The sequence below is a fragment of the Maniola jurtina genome, chromosome 8 (genome assembly GCF_905333055.1).
Source record: "Maniola jurtina chromosome 8, ilManJurt1.1, whole genome shotgun sequence".
In the NCBI taxonomy this organism is placed as follows: domain Eukaryota; kingdom Metazoa; phylum Arthropoda; class Insecta; order Lepidoptera; family Nymphalidae; genus Maniola; species Maniola jurtina.
Window position 1 is genome coordinate 5,653,257 of NC_060036.1, and position 17,625 is coordinate 5,670,881.

General features: G+C 35.9%; 1 protein-coding gene across 9 annotated transcripts in view; it reads left to right on the forward strand.

Annotated features, from left to right (window-relative positions):
* LOC123867764 (sorbin and SH3 domain-containing protein 1) overlaps positions 1 to 17,625 on the forward strand; it is a 191,176-nt gene that overhangs the window by 135,893 nt on the left and 37,658 nt on the right. For all 9 annotated transcript variants that reach the window (XM_045910009.1, XM_045910011.1, XM_045910002.1 and 6 more), the window contains 2 exons: positions 12,653 to 12,840; positions 13,508 to 13,667. In XM_045910009.1, the coding sequence (XP_045765965.1) occupies positions 12,653 to 12,840; positions 13,508 to 13,667 (348 nt within the window). The remainder of the gene's footprint in view (positions 1 to 12,652; positions 12,841 to 13,507; positions 13,668 to 17,625) is intronic.

Here is a 17,625-nt window from a genome sequence, read left to right on the forward strand (position 1 = left end):
TGTTTATCTTTTTAACCGACTTCAAAAAGGCCTCCTCCTTTCTCAATTCGTCGGAATCTTTTTTTTTAGTTAGGCGCTTGACACAAAATCATCAAAATTAATTTACTTAAATTTAAGGTGGAATAAGGTCAAACAACCTCAAAATAGTCCCTGTTATAAAGACAATAGCAAAGAGAGCTCCTACGTCTCTACGGTGGCTCCAGGCTTTCCAACGAGCTGGTTAGCTTACAAGTACCCACAAATCGGACTGCCCGCTTTTGAATCCGATCAATTACTAGTAGGAGTTGGTACTAGCGTGCTCCTTCCCAAAAGATGCCAGATGTGAGAGCAAAAGGTACTCCATATTATGTGGTGGGGCTTGCGCTTTGTAGAGTAGGAGCCTGTCCTCGGGTTCAAAGTACCACTTTACTAGTTCCAAAAATCACGGAACGGAAGCTAAAAGCTAATCTTCTAAGAAATTTAAAAACCTTAGGTCTCAGGGGGCCAAGTTCAAAAATTCCTTATCAAAAACACTATCAAATGATATTATCTTAACAGAAAAGTCACATTTATAAATAAATGTATCTATCATTCAGATAGTGTAATCTCGTTGGTCATTACATCGTTCGTAGACAGGTATACGGAATATGGAAGGTAGTTTTCCTTATTTTTAGAGGCGTACCCAGCGATATAAATGTTCCACTAGATGCGGCGCTTCAAAGTAAAAACATTTTTCAAACTTCCGTACTTTCATAGACGTAGTCTGTTTGTAAAAAATAAAGTGTGCTCTAAATGATTATTCACGTTATCATATTTGAGTAAGTATAGGTAGCTTTTGTAGAGGGCGCATGCTGACGCCAGCGATTTCGTCGAGTTGGCATTTGTGGATACTGGATATGTAACTGACGTCACTCAGTTATTATATATGTAACTTAAAGTAAAAGTTAAATCCGTAATTTTCTGGAGTGATCTTTCGTTGTTAGGAACAAACTTAATAGAAACTTGAAGGATAGACGCTACCATCTAGTAAATTGATAAACTAGGTAATCAACATCAACAATCTAAAGTTTTAGTATATCTAATAGTCTGTTGTAACTTATCTATGTTGTTAGAAACGGGCTGCGTCTAAAGCGGATTACGGACAGGATTGAGGACACCGATGTTCGTTGGAACATGCTGTTACTATGAAGCATTTCTAGTGGAACATTTATATCGCTGGGCGTACCAAATTCCGCAGCGTTATCAGTGAATGGTTGGTGATAAAAATAGCGAACACATGCTCGGTTAGCGCCAGATGCCCTGCGACCTTACCCCGCGTTTCATAACACCAAACATTTTACATAACAATATGTTTGCTTATTGCTATTTTCTTCCTCTACGTTATTTTTGTTACAAGATTTTGGCATAGCTAACTTCGTAGGGCTTACATGAAATAGTTTGACGAAATGATGGTCATTAATCATCTCGTTTCTGGACATTGAATATGCTATGAAATACATAGTTGTCAATTGATTTTCTGGGATAAAAAATGGCGCCTATATTCGTACCCGAGATATCTCTGTATCAATAGATGATGCCCACTTCCACGTAAATTAACGTTTTTTAAAAATCCTGTGGGAAGTTTTTGATTTTCCGGGGTAAAATGTATATAGCCTATGTGGTGTCTCTGGGATGTAAATTAACTCAGTATCTTTCATCAGAATTAGTTGAATGGACGGGCTGTGAAAAGTTAGCAGACAGACAGACAAACTTTCGCATTTACAATAGTATTAGTATCGATTATTATTATTTATCAATATCCAACTGACTGAATATCTAAGATTGTCAATTACTTCAGCTGTGTGTATAGAATTGACCAAATGTAGATAACTGGGTCTCGCATTATATGGAATCGGACTATATTTGACCAAAAAATTGAAGGAAGATAATTGCAAATTTATTTTTAAATCCAATCTTTTGTAATGTGCTTCGACATCTTGATTGATAACTTTACTGCTGGTAAATGCAGTGTTGCAATTTCTTTATAAGCACATGGTCCTTGTACTTATTCTAGATTTGGTTGAGGTTTCAATAAGACATGACTTTATCTCTTTTCTCCTCCTGTAGTCCAAACAATGACGAAGTTGCCCACAAAATAGTATCTTTATAGATATGTACGATCTACATATTGTAAAATTTTGCCTTTTGAAAAGATTAGCAGCTGAGCCTCTTACATCTTGTCAGCTCTTCTCAGTAGAATTGGTTTTCCCAACCAGTAGATATCTAAAAATATTTTTGAATTTGGAAAAGTTTTGTCTTTCTTATGAAACCTCTCTCAGGTAAACATAAGTAATGTTAAAATAATTTCTATGTTCTATGAGCGAGAACGGTTTTAATGCGCAATATAATAATACGAACGTAACATTGATTAAAAGTATTTTGCTGTTGCTTGTTGCTGAGTTTCTTGCTGGTTCTTCTCGGTAGGAACGGCATTCCGAACCAGTGGTAAATTGTTTTGACGATTCAAAAGCACTTGTAAAAGTTTACTTGAATAACAATATATTCTATTCTATTCTAAAAGTCATTGACTGGGACAGTTCCTGAGGTAGGTCATAAGTGCAGGTTAAAGATTTTATTAACAGGGCTCTCTCCGTCACTCGTTTCATACAATCGTAGTTCCAATTTCATTTGAATATTAAGCAACCAAAGTCTATGAAATTTTGCTGACATATTCTAGAAACTAATATCTGTGTCTGTGGTGATTTAGATTTTTCTAAAAATATGTAGTTTTAAAATTACAGGGGCTCAAAGATTTGTATAAAATTTTTTAAGACAGCGTAACTTTGAAACCGAATATTTTAACAAAAATCTGGAAAACCACAGACATAGATATTAGTTTCTAGAATATGTCTGCAAAATTTCATGGACTTTGGTTGCTTAATACTCAAATGAAATTGGAACTACGATTGTATGAAACGAGTGACGGAGACAGCCCTCTTAAGTACGCAAGGGCTAACGCATTTAGCGAACGTACTCGTCTTAATAAGGTCACTATTTACTACTGATTTACTTACTTATACCGACAGAAAACGTAGGACCGTACGACCGTACGTAGGACGACCCAATACGTAGGATTTAAAGGCCACTATTTCCTATCAATAGGATATATGGACCCCTACACAAGCTGTCTAGAAATAGAAATTCATATTATGGATGAGCCATACTATTGTATGACATATTATAATCATCATTTCCAATGTAGCCACTATTTAATTATTCCCTTTGTTTCCATATTGTCAATAACGATATTTGCTTTCCCGTATTCATTTATAGTAAGCGAATGAAACATGACATGGACAGTGCGGGCGACACTTTTTTTTACTTTATTTCCGAACAACGCTCCTACTCGTATGTGGCAATATGAATATCAGTAGCGTTTATAGTTTTGAGTTCTGGGCTAGACAATTATAAGTTAAAAGTAAAAGTTTTTTTTTATTGCACAACTAGCTGATGCCCGCGACTTCGTCCGCGTGGATTTAGGTTTTTCGAAACCCCATGGGAACTCTTTGATTTTCCGGGATAAAAGTAGCCTATGTGCTAATGCAGGTTATTATCTATCTCCATTCCGAATTTCAGCCAAATCCGTCTAGTGGTTTTTGCGTGAAGTAGTAACAAACATACACACACACACACAGATACACACAAACTTTCGCCTTTATAATATTAGTGTGATAAATGATTGAAAGTTACTCATCAAAGCAAAATATATAAGACCGAATACGACTACCCTATCATAATATGCCATTAGAGATTCCAAAAGTTCCCCTTCCACCTCCATCATCAGAGACGCTGAATGATATCATCATATACTGTCATTTAAACTATATACGTCTCTGCAAAATTTTACCTTAATCGGACTATTTAATGTATCGGAAAAATCAGTTACCAATTTTGACGGTATGATAACATACGAACAAAGCAACCAAATAAAAAGCTTTTCATAGGAAAGTTGGCACGGCAAAATAATAATAATAGTCATTTTTTGCATTCTTAATTGTGGTACCTATACGTTATATAATGAAAATTTACATGCAAAGGGTTTTTTGTTTATATGTCAGTCAGTATCCAGTGAGCATGAAACACTTCTGCAATTCTGTATTGTAAATGAATCAGATTATGCAAATAAATCAATTCCCTTTTCATTGCAAATCTTGAATCTGAAAAATCTGGTGCTAATAATGAGTTGAACTGTTGAAATTAAACCTAGGACTTGACTTGATTTGGTTATTCAGTCAGCGGTGAGGTAAAACTACCTAACAGGGTAAACTATCTAGCTACCCTAGCTTACGAATTCGATGCCGAAAGCAAACCATTTAAACTAAATATTAACTAGGTATTAGATTTTAGAGATCACCGGTAAAATGGCGGACTGTTTGAGAGTCATTAACTATTACAGGTAATTGTGAAGTTACTAATATCGTAGATGGCACTGCAGTTATAAGCTTCACGTTTACGAGTGGTTTTAGGGTTTCAATGAAGAGTACTAATTCTACGAGATCAATGTTCAAGGGGAATGGGAATAAGAGTAAATTAATCTTTTCTGAAAATATATAAGTATAACTAGATAATGCCCGCGACTACGTCTGCGTGGACATAGGTTTTTTTAAAAATGCCATGGAAATATCTTAGCTTTTCCGGAATAAAAAGTTACTCATTTCAATTTTAGGGACGTAAGCCACCTCTGTACCTTTCATATATTCATGGGCTTTTGGGCCGTGAAACTTAGCAGACAGACAGACAGGCACACTTTGGCATTTATGATATTAGCACAGTTTAACGAAATATGGAGGATTGTTATTTTTGAAGCCTTCGATTTCATACTGCTACTTTGATCTCTTATTAGCATTTATTCAAGGGGTTTTATGTCGCGGTTGCATTTAATACGATTTTGTCGTTATTGTTGTGTATATGTTACTGGTAGGTATACCTATAAACTTTGATTATAATGTGAACATCCGTGCAAAATTTAGCGATCTAGGTCCAAGATTACGGCCTAGGTGTTAACGAGACAGTCAGTGAGAGAATCAGAACTTTTTATTATTTTACTTTTTTATATTGTTAGATGGAGTTTTCGATAGTCTAAACACGGCTACGGTTTCTGTCATTTTCTGGGAGTCTATGGTTTCATCTCGCGCTCTGGTGCGGGACCATAATGGCGTTATTAATGGTATATTTATGTGTCATACCCTAAGTTTGTTTTTAAACATATTTGCTTATTAATATCAAAATTAAAAATCGTTCACGTTTAATTCATTGATGTTCTTATAAAAACCATGAACGTACTCACGCCGGCGCAGTTACGCAATGATCCTGATGTAGCAAACTCCGGTCATTAAGCGAGAAACAAAAATAGATAAGCTATTTTAGAGCGATGTGTGTCAGCGGGGAAGTTAATTTAACCCGTCGTTATACAGACTTCACGCTAATTATAAGGATTAGGGAAGATTTTATAAAAACTTTTATTTAATGACTGCGGCTTAGTATGTTTAATGTTCTGTTTGTCTTAATAGTATGTAATACTCACTACCCATGCACTACCCATATTATAAATATAAAAATGTGTCTGTTTATTGGTTGGTTCTTCAATCATGCCACAATGGAGCTTTTTTTTAACATTCTGTGGGAGCTCCTTGATTTGTGCCCGGGTTGTAAGCTAACTCTGTATCAATATCATCAAGATCGGGTCAATGGATATGCCGTGAAATAGACAGAGAAACTGAGAGACAAACTGAGAGACAGACTGACAGACAGACACATTTTCTAAATTATAATATTAGTATGGATTTGTTCTGCCGGTCGGCAGGTAGGTATAATCCATCCCTTCTCCGTCTTGCTCCTGTGACCCTTTGACTCCGCATCTGATCTTTCCGCTGATGTGATCTCTACATCTCATACTCAACTCATACTCATCTCATCACATACTCAATTAGATCTGGTTACGTCAGACATCTAATAGGAATACACGTAGTCCTAAATGTAGTAGGTACCTATGTTCCATGAAAATATTCGTTCCAGAATAGAATTGAATTGAATATATATTTATTCAAATAAACTTTTACTAATGCTTTTGAATCGTCAAAATAATTAACCACTGGTTTGGAATGCCGTTCCTACCGATAAGAACCAGCAAGAAACTCGGCGGTTGCTCTTTTCAATTGTTCAATTTACAATAATATGCCATAAATTATATAGGTACCTCCCCTGTCCCCCACACACCACACACGAGCGGTATTATACAGTCGTTAAAATAGCATATTTTGTGAGCTATTTGTGGTTCATAGGGTTCTGTCACAGTATGAAAATCACCAAACAAAATTGATAAAAATTATAACTTGGTTCTAGGTCAATACAGGCTTGAGAAAACGTAAAATACCTAAGAATATCCAATGAATCATGTATACGTATGTCAACAACAGCAGATACCACAGATTTCAGAATAAGTCTAGATGTGGCAAATAAGCGTGAGCTTTTCCCCATTGATGTAATACGAAACTCGTTTTACTTATACCTACGCTTTTTCCTGCGTGCAGACCTTTAGTGTAACATCAGTGCGCGTTATTGTAAAAGCAGACGCATTTATGGTACCCCATTGCAGTTGAGTAAAGATTTGTGCTCCTGAATTATTTCTGTAGCAGTGATTTGCTAAAAATCGGTGACACTATACATGTCCCGCTATCAACAGCAGATCCATTTCTATTGCCTTGATTTAAATTCTGTGGCAGGTGCCTATACAAAGGTCGTAACACCTAAACTGCTGGCACTTTGTCAAGTCGGGTCATATTGGCAGAAGGTGTTAGCTAACAGGAAACGCTATTTGAGTAACTGTTCCGAAAATAAAAAAGGGATAGGTATAGGTAATTTTGTTTTTTCACGTGAATTTATAGTGTGCTTATTTTTGTTACAGGTAAGTGGAGATTGGAATCATTTATTACCCATGGTATTGTATATCTCGACTTGTCCTCTTAACCGATCGACCGGTCCTCCGCATTTAACTTAGGTAGGTAATTGTAGAGATTTCAATTCTAGTTATCGTGTCGCTTGGATCCAACGACTTGTTGAAAATAAAACCCACCAAAAACATTTCATGTGAAGGTTGCCAAGACTCACAATTTCATAATGTTAAAAAGTTATGAGATCTCTAGTAGAGCCAAGCCCAAACGCTTTGAGAAAAAGTACCTACGTAGTGCCCAGTCCGCCGTTTAGCTCGGCTTGGCGGGGGCACTGCCGTGCCCCCTGATAAAGTATATACGTATACCTATCGTGAAAAATTAAGAACAGACTGGATTAACAAAAAAAATAAAGTAATTGTTTATAGATCATACAAATAAGTAAAACATCGTTTTAGTTGGGTCATAGTATTAAAATAGTTTTAACATAACAATATCACATAAGTATTGTATGAAACAGTGTAACACACTTGTACGAGCATAAAATATTAATAAACTCTGCGCGTAGTTCGTATGTGAGTGATATACATAGTTATTAGGAGAGAACAGACGTGCCTTACATGTAAAGAAGCAGGATATAATTGAAATCTATCCTAAGAGAAAAATAATGTCGGCAAGCAGAATAAAATTAAATCAAGATTGTTTAACAAGTTAATCCATTACATAACATTGTAATCGTCACTCAGAAAAGCAGGTATTATTTAAATATTTTTAACAAATTATTGGAATGTCCTCCAAAAACTTACGCGAGGAATACAGATCACAACACGTAGAGGTTATTCGAGATATTTAATTTTAAAAAAGTAATGGCAAAATTAGATTAAATAAGATTTAAAGATACAATTTCGGTCCTTTAACAAACCTTGACTCGTGCGACCTTTTTTTTAACCGCCTGTCATGCAACTATGCCTAAGTACCTACAACAGTTTAAACAAGTCCCACCTGCTGTATAGGTAGCTCAAATCTAATCGAATCAAAAAGATCTTTTTGAAAAAAATGACCTCCAAAGTACCTATTTATAGCAGCAGTTATTTCTACCAGTACCTACTTAATTGAATTACTGTCTATTAACACAATCGCGAAAATTACCAAGAAAATAATTGTCGAAATGAGTTTTGAAATTCAAAACAATATAAACCTTTGTTATCGTTAGAAAGACCTCCTCAGTAAATGCCATGAAAAATATGTTGGTAGAAAATTTCCACACTTAAAAAGTTTGAATAGCAAAAAACGAAGTTTTAATTATGTAAAAGGGCGACAAGTGTTTGGAACAATTTCACTAACCGAGATAAAATTAACGTTCTTGTACTTAAATTTCTTTATAAAGTATTATAATATTATGGTTATTTAAGAATAACTTGCTTTAAATAATGACAATTTTATTCAAAGTCCGTAAAGTAGCTAACCAGGCAAAGTACCTAATCGTCAGGTAGAGTATTTATTATTTTGATACCCTTAGATTTAGATGCCATAGTCTTGTTGCAGTATATATAGAACTAGCGACCCGCCCCGGCTTCGCACGGGTGGACACTACCACGAAAAATCCTATTTATTTTCCGGGATAAAATATAGCCTATACGGATTCGGAAGAATCCCTCTAAGTAATGGTAAAAGAAATTTTGAAATCGGTCCAGTAGTTTTTGAGCCTATTCAATACAAACATACAAAAATACAAAGGTTTCCTCTTTATAATATTAGTATAGATGGATCGCATTAAAAGAATTCTTCACCCGCACTTTTTGCCAGAATCAACTATCTACTTCAGCACTGCTAGTAGAGACTTGCTCAACTCACACTCAATTTTCCGACATTTACAAAAGTATAGGCTAGGTAGTAATGGGTAGGTACATACAATTGTTGCATTGTTGAAAAAATAATTGGAGGAGCTTTGGATTGGAGCTTTCCCGAATGCACAATAGAATAGTTCATACTCTATACCTACTACACAGACCACATAAATGTATAACCATGGTAGATACGAGTAGGACGGTACGCGTCAATTTACTTTGAAGTGCCAACAAAAAAGCTAACGCATAATTCTACCCCCGTTGCATTGTACTATGCCATGGTATTTACACCAAAATTCAATATTTTACTGCTGAAGTAGATACCTACTAGACATACTAGAGCCAATGTACCAACATAAAGAGAGAATAAGGGTATCCTTATTTTAAGTAAAATCGACATACGACACGTATCCAGGAATTTATTAGATTGGTACACCTAAGCTTTGTTGGAAACGCCGAAATCAACCATCATTAAATTCTCATACATGTCGGTAACTAAATCCCGGCAAATCAAAGAGTTCCCACGGGATTTCGAAAACATAAATCCACGCGGGCGAAGTCGCGGGCATCGGCTAGTAATGATATAAAACATAAATAAATACAAGTGTAAATTAAAAATTTATAACACCCCCGACAAAGTATCTGAGTTTTCCAAAACATCATTTTCAAATAAATAATTATGTATCAAGGCAACGTCCATCTTGACAGCTTGACATATTTTGTCAATGGACATAATATTATGAACCTAACGGTTATGTAACCTTCTTTTCTACAAGAAAACTAGAAAAGAGCTGATAACTCTTAAACGGCTGCACCAATTTTTTTGGATTATAGCTAAGAACACTCTCGATCAAGCCACCTTTCAAACAAAAAAAAAGTAAATTAAAATCGGTTCATTCGTTTAGGCGCTACGATGCCACAGACAGATACACAGATACACAGATACACAGATACACAGACACACAGATACTCAGATACACAGATACACACGTCAAACTTATAACACCCCTCTTTTTGGGTCGGGGGTTAAAAATAAATAAATTATGCTAATGGAACCGTAATGATGTTTTTAATTTCTCCTTTAACAAGAGCGATTTAATGCTTTAATGCTTTTTGGGAGATCTGTTGATATCCAATGACCTACTTCTGGTTTACGACCGCATTCGCGGTTTTGGCAAATTACGATAAACTCGAACATCGTTATTGAATTAAATAACGTATAACATTAAATTTCTATAAAAGACTGGCTTTTCGCTTGCGACTGCGTCCGCGTTACATAATTTAAAGCCTAAAACTCTCGGAGATAATGTAACTATTCCATCAGTGAAAGAATTTTCAGAATCAGATCATTAATTTTGGAGTTTACCACTACATATCACACTAATATTATAAAGGCGAAGTTTGTGTTTATGTGTGTGTGCATGTGTATGTTTGTTACTCCTTCACGCAAAAACCACTGGACGGATTTGGCTGAAATTCGGAATGGAGATAGATAATATCCTGGATTAGCACATAGGCTACTTTTTATCCCAGAAATCCAAAGAGTTCCCACGGTAATAAGTTTTACCTAGTATAGATAGATATAGGTACTCATATTATAATCTATTTATCAGTATCATGTACTAATAATAATATATCATGTTTCACTCCATCATCGAAGTATTCTCAAGAGAAATACAGAATACCTTACTAGGTAGATAGTTTATACCATTATGCAGGCAGAGGCAGGGGTAAATTTTTAAACCTAGATATCTAATATAGACCAATGACCGGCAGAGTAGAATATTCAGTCTTATGTAAATACGTAGCATTGAAAAAATATTTTTGTAACTTTTTTTGCCGAGATCGCCTAACTAAAGCCGTGCAGCGAATAAAGTTTTGCCTGCGAGTTCGCAAGCTGTAGGTACGTTCGTATTTGTGACGTGAATCCGTAATGTGACTTGAGAAGAAAGTTAAATAATAATCTGCTTCGTTGTGACTGTCATTTATAATGAACAGGGAGAAAATTGCTCAATTATTTTTAAGAAATGTAAAAAGAGCCTATTTTCGTCTCTGCTATGAAAAAGTTTAGCTATCATTACAAAAATATTTTTGGTGATATTTTTGCACCCTATTTAAAAATTAGACGGGTAATTATAATCATTATCTGTTGGGAGGCTTCGGTCGTGGTTATTTATCACTTTAGCGACCCTGTAACACACACACATAGAAACCGATCAGGAGTATGTATAGTAATTTAAAAAAAAATGCAGCTTCATCGGATTCACATTGTGTACAAGTATCCATTATTTAAGGAATGAAAATCTGTCCTATGAGAGATCCGTACATCACTAGAACAAGATTTCGATTACAACACTGGAATTTGCATGACATACCTACCGACGAAGTAGCACCATCCTGATAAGCATAAATCCTGATAAACCTACCATAAAAACCGCATTTAAATCGATCGATCCTTTAGTTTGCGCGCTAGTCGGCCACAAAAAGATAAACAAAGACAATGACTTTAACAAAGAGATCGAACTTTCATTTCTCTTTTTGCACCAGGTGCGTTAAAAAATAGCACGTTTCCGTTAAAGCCTTGGGCGTCACGAGAGTAAAAAGACTTGTCCAGACTGACCGACTGACTTCCAAAATCCAAATTTGAATTTCCAAATTCTACCCCAAAAGGGTTGAATAAAAAAAGGGTTGAAAAGGGTTGAAATTTGGAAATTCTACCCCAAAAGGGTTGAATAGGGGATGAAAAGTATGAGTCATTTTTCAAGTTTTATATCTATGAAAATTGGTGTTCTGACTTTTGGTTAAAAATGAAGAAACTCGTGTTTCACGGGTTCTAGAAATTTTAACCCCAAGGGGTTTAATAGGGGATGAAAGTCAGTCATTTTTCAAGTTGTATCCATGTTACAGCTATGAAATTTGGTGTTTGGGCTTTCGATTAAAAATGAAGAAACTCGTGTTTCACGGGTTCTAGAAATTCTAACCCCTAGGGGTTTAATACGGGATGAAATTTTTTAAGGAAAGTCAGTCATTTTTCAAGTTTTATCCATGTTACATGAATGAAAATTGGTGTTTAGGCTTTTAGGCAAAAATGAAGAAATACCTGTGTTTCCAGATTTTTGGAAAGTCAACCCTCTCGCCGATTTAAACCCCCGACCCAAAAAGTGGGGTGTTATAAGTTTGACGTGTGTATCTGTGTATCTGTCTGTGGTATCGTAGCTCCTAAACTAATGAACCGATTTTAATTTAGTTTTTTTTTTGTTTGAAAGGTGGCTTGATCGAGAGTGTTCTTAGCTATAATCCAAGAAAATCGGTTCAGCCGTTTGAAAGTTATCAGCTCTTTTCTAGTTACTGTAACCTTCACTTGTCGGGGGTGTTATAAATTTTTAATTTACACTTGTCAAAAATTCCATTCGAGCGAGGCCGGGGAGGGTCAGCGAGTAGGTAGAGTTTCCAAAGGTTCTATTCAATTTAGGTATCTTCAAATAGAGCACTGCATTTTACGATCACTCCATAAATCCACCTAAAGGGGACAATCGACGTGTTTATTCGCTCGGTTTAAACAAATTGGTTTAAGCATACCCTGTCTACATAATATTGCAGTGAGTTTGGATAAGCGGTGTATTTAATTAATTCGGAAACGGAGTAGTAGAGTTGCGATCGATTATAAACTAACATCCCCCTGAATAAATAAATAATAAATAGCACAAGCATTAGGACTAGGATTCGTTATGTTAGATTAAAACTCGGTTTACCTCTACACGTTGTGGTTTGTGTCCTTCGCGGAGGTTTTGGGAGGGCATTCCAAGAATTCGTTGAAATTACTTTTTTAAATAATACATGCTTTTTCTGAGTGACGCTTTTGCATGTATGATGCATTAATAAATAAATACTTGATTGCAGCAATTTGGAGGCCCGGGGCTCCGTCAGGGGGCGAGGCCCCGAGCGCGCCGAGCCCGGGGGCTCCGCCGCCGCCGCCGCCGCCGCCCGTGTGGACGCCCGGCAGCGCCACCACATCGCCGCTAACCTCGAGGAAGACCTTCCGCCCCGTGCACTTCGAAGATACGCCACCACCACGACGAAAATTTGGAGTAAGCTTTCTATAATTTTATCGCTTTGATAAGCTGAAGCTGGGGTGAAGCAGAGCTTAAACAAGGAAATGAAGGGTAGATACTTATTTAATTGATAAGTCATATTTTGTTCAAAGATAAACCTTAATAAATAAACAGATTAAATCGCTCTACAGTAAAGCCAACCCAAAAGGGCGTTTATCAATTAAGTAATTATCCCTTCTAAAGGCGATTTATTAAAATAGAAAAGGTCTCTATTCGAACAAAAAGGAAACAATAGACACTTTTGTGGCTTTCACGTATATTTGGACTTAATTAGGAAGGGTATATCTAGCCGTCTGCCCTTTAATTTATTTAATATGTATTTTGTAATTGAAAATTTTATTTTTATTATAAAAAACAAGAACGAGGACGTTCAACCTCTGTTTTCAAGCAGTTTTTTCTTAAATAATAAAGATTTCTTCTTGCAATCTTTATTTTAATCATTGAAAACTCTCAGGCATGCAGATTTCCTCACAATGTTTTCCTTCAACGTAAATCAAGTGATACTTAATTGCTTAAAACTCCTAAAGTTAGGGGTGCGTGCCTGGAATCGAACCCTCGACCCTCCGAATTGGAGGCGGACGTATTAACATCCAGGTTATCACCGCTTTAATCAGTATGGTGATTTTTTTTTTTAATATTTCAGAGTTCAGATCAGAACGGATGCACCAGTGGCTCAGAGAGTGAGGGTCGTCTTCGAACGTCTCAGAGTGCGCCGGCAACTGGCCTCAACTCCTTGGGATCGTCCACGAGTCGCCTGCCTCGAGCTCAGAACCCCACAGTCACCTTACTACAGAAAGCGCGAGGTAAATAATTATCCAGACTGCTTTCTTTGTCAAGTTGGAGGCTTCGGCTGTGCGTACAGTCAGCAACAAATCTAGCGTTGCACCCACCAGTACAAGCAACTATGGACGCGGACGGGTGCAAACCTAGCTTTGTTGCCGACTGTACCTAACACTACCGGCGAAGACAACGCTACGATGCTTGTAGAAACCGAATGGGCCTATGGGCTTATGCTAATATAATTAAACTCCTCCGTTATTGAAAATTGGCTTTAATCTTCCAAGTCTTTATTGAAACTTGAAAGCGTATATAGGCGTATATTTTTTTTTAAAAATCATGTTATTTCCTGAACGTGAAAAAAGCATCAACAAAATTGCTTGGCATACCCCATTTCTCGTTGATCGTTGAAAATCTTTACGCGGTTTCTGAAGCAGTTATTCATTATAAACTAGGTACCATTTACGAATTATTGTTAGTCACAAAGTGGCAGTTTTACGTATGTTTGAATGTCCCAGCATCTAACTCCTAAACATACCTACACTGTTTTCAGTGTATGTATGTGTGTGTTCTAGAATCGAAAAATGATCGGGATACGCCGTGCAACTTGACAACTAATGCACGATCGTACCTATCATGCCATAAGTACAATTTTTGCGCGGTGTGAATTATATTTACCTACTATGCGTAAGCTACGGATAATTTAGTAACGTTTAGGCATTTCAGTGCTACAAAGTTATAAACAAATACATTAGTACAACTATTGTACTGGACTTCGTCGATTTAGTTAATATTTTGGCTTTGAATAGGTATATTCATTTAGTTTAGGTTAACATTCATGGATTACCTAGTAAAAGTTTTTGAGTTAACGAAACTCGTTTACTAGAGTTTACGTTTGCTTTGAATTGGTGATCTAGTGATCCGCTAGGGACGTTGTACCCTGAAATAACAAACATGAAGACTTATCTACAGAACGACATTATATTTATGCAAAATTCACCCTCGAAGCTAAAAATTGTACACAAAAAGTTAGAGAATGTTCATAAAAATTAAACTAAAAATAATTTAGAACACAAACTATTACAAATAAAATAAATTAAAATCTGTTTTAGAATGTACAGGTATGATATCCCACTAGGTATATTTATCTTACTTTGAAAATTGAAAATACTAATTATTATTATTTGTTCATTTTAATTCACGGTTTTCAGATTTTTTCCTTTACTTGTGCTATAAGACCTACCTACCTGCCAAATTTCATGATTCTAGGTCAACGGGAAGTACCCTATAGGTTTTCTTGACAGACAGACAGACAGCAAAGTGATCCTATTAGGGTTCCGTTTTTCCTTTTGAGGTACAATTGTACAAGGTATGCATTAGTTATAAAATAAGAAATATAATATGAATGGTTAATTTTAATTTTCAGAAAATTTCGAAAAGTTAAAAACGATTTTTTAAAGTTGAGTCACAAACAGAATCAATTTAGTTATTAAAGGTTGGTAAAATGTTACTTGGCAAGTTTCGAGAAGTTCACGAACAAGAAGTTTGTAATTTATTCACGCCCATACTGCTGAATTGGGGGTTAATTGCCGTCAAACTTTTATAAATAGACAATGGAGTTTCTTCCCCTTGATTGTGAATTATGGGGAATGCCATGATTGCTCTCTAAATCTTAGTTTAATAAGAGGCTTCCGTACTAAAGAGCGATAATATTTATTGCTTTATTGTTTTGTTTGATTTTATTAACATTACAATACTTGTGTAGTATAAGCGATAGAATTATTCCTGTCTACAAAATAAATTTTGTTTGGGTTCTTCGCTTGTCCACTTTATTAGGTTAAGTATTTAATTGAAATAGGTCACCCCAAAAATGTTTTCGGCAGTGACTATTTTATTTACCTCTGAATTTGAATTATCCTTAATCCATACAAATCTGTTTCCATTCCAATGTATTTGATTATACTAATAATTGTAGGTTTACCTAGTTGGAGTTTGTAAATTGTTCGTTTTTCGCTAATTTGATTGTATTATAATATTTTAAGAGATTGGTTGAAGGACGATGTGGACTTATTATAGCGGCATCTATCAAACAGGTTGACGTCTTCAGAGTCCTTGTCGCGTCAACTTAAGGATGGACACATTCGTATAAACTAGAAAACTAAAACATGATCCAAATCGTTTAACCGTTTCCGGGCAACCAATTACCTACATAATATACGTATTAAGTATATAATTATGTACAAGAATAGCTCGCTTGAAGTACCTATGGGATTGTATAATCCGATTTTTCTAGTACGATATTATACAAATATAGCACCAAATAGCTTAGCATAAGCAAGGTCAAACCCTTCAAACAAATCTTACAGTAAGGCCTCATTCGCACGAGAGCTTTTTTTAACGTCCGTTACAACAGTAATAGTAAGAACACCAATTTCAACCCAATTCAGTTAGATATAATATCACCCTGTTTCTGCGTGAATAACATCGTAATAAAAGATAGATAGATAGATAGAAACTCTTTATTGCACACAAAAACACATATAAGGATAACAACACAGTAAGAAGAAAACAGAAAAAAAACAATTGTGTGCAAAGGCGGCCTTATTGCTTGGAGCAATCTCTACCAGGCAACCTTTGCTGAAAGGAGAAGTTCTAGGAAGGAGGTTGGATAGTACCAAGTCGCAAGGATTTTTTTACAAAGATTTATATATATACTAATAAACATAAAAAAGTAAATATATATATATATGTATAATATATAAATATATATGTATATGCTATATATGACAATATAGTTACTTGCATATAATATAAAAGGGATACATATAATATAAAAAATAATAATATAATAAATAAAAACAATATTTAAACTATTATGGCATAGATAAGTAGAATTCTTTCAAACGATTTTTAAAAATGGGCTGGGATTTCGAACTTCGAATATTCTTGGGGAGGTCATTCCATAGTTGTACTGCATGTACCGTAAAGGACCTCCCGTAGAATTTTGTGTAATTTCTTGGGGTTTGGAGCTTGTTATCCGAGCAAGAGCGCAACTTCATGTGGCGATCAGCAGCACCGAGGAAAGTGAAGCGATCTTTAAGGTAGGGAGGAGTGTGAGGCTCATAGAGAATAGAAAAGAGTAGAATGAGGACGTGGAAATTTCGTCGCCGTCTAATTGGCAACCACTTGAGACGAGAACGGTATTCGCTGACATGGTCAAATTTTCTCAAGCCAAAGACAAATCGAATGCAAAGATTTTGCAACCGTTCCAGCTTGTTTAGTAACTCCTCGTTCAAATCCGTATAGCTGCTATCGGCATAATCAAGAATGGGTAAGAGCAGAGATTCAGCCAAGGATATTTTTGTTTTGATTGGGAGGAGATTCTTCCATCTTTTAAGGGAGCCGACAGCAGCGAAAAGGCGTCTGCTTACATAATTGATATGCGGAATCCAGGAGAATGACGAGTCAATAAACAAGCCGAGATTCTTGACAGTATGACTGAAAGGCAATGTCGAGTTATTCAGCACAATCGAACCTACTGAATTGGGATCGATTTTACAGGTTAGCTTAGGGTTACCGATGATAGCAGCCTGTGACTTACTAGCGTTTATAGTTAGCCCGTGCGACTCACTCCAAGTACTAATTTTACATAAGTCTGAATTAATTTTACAAATACCCATCATCACTTCATCCGCAGGTACGGATAAGTAAATTTGTAGGTCATCGGCGTAAAGATGGTAAGACGAGGAGAGGGAATGGGAGATAGAATTAATAAATATAGCAAAAAGAAGTGGCGAAAGGACACCTCCTTGAGGCACACCAGCACGGAGACAGGAGACGGAGGAAAACTTATTATCAATACGGATACGTTGCTGACGATGCCATAAATAAGAGTGAAACCAGTTCACAACGTCTTGCGATATATTAATAGACTTAAGCGTGGCTAGCATTATATCAAAATCAACCGTGTTAAAGGCATTACTA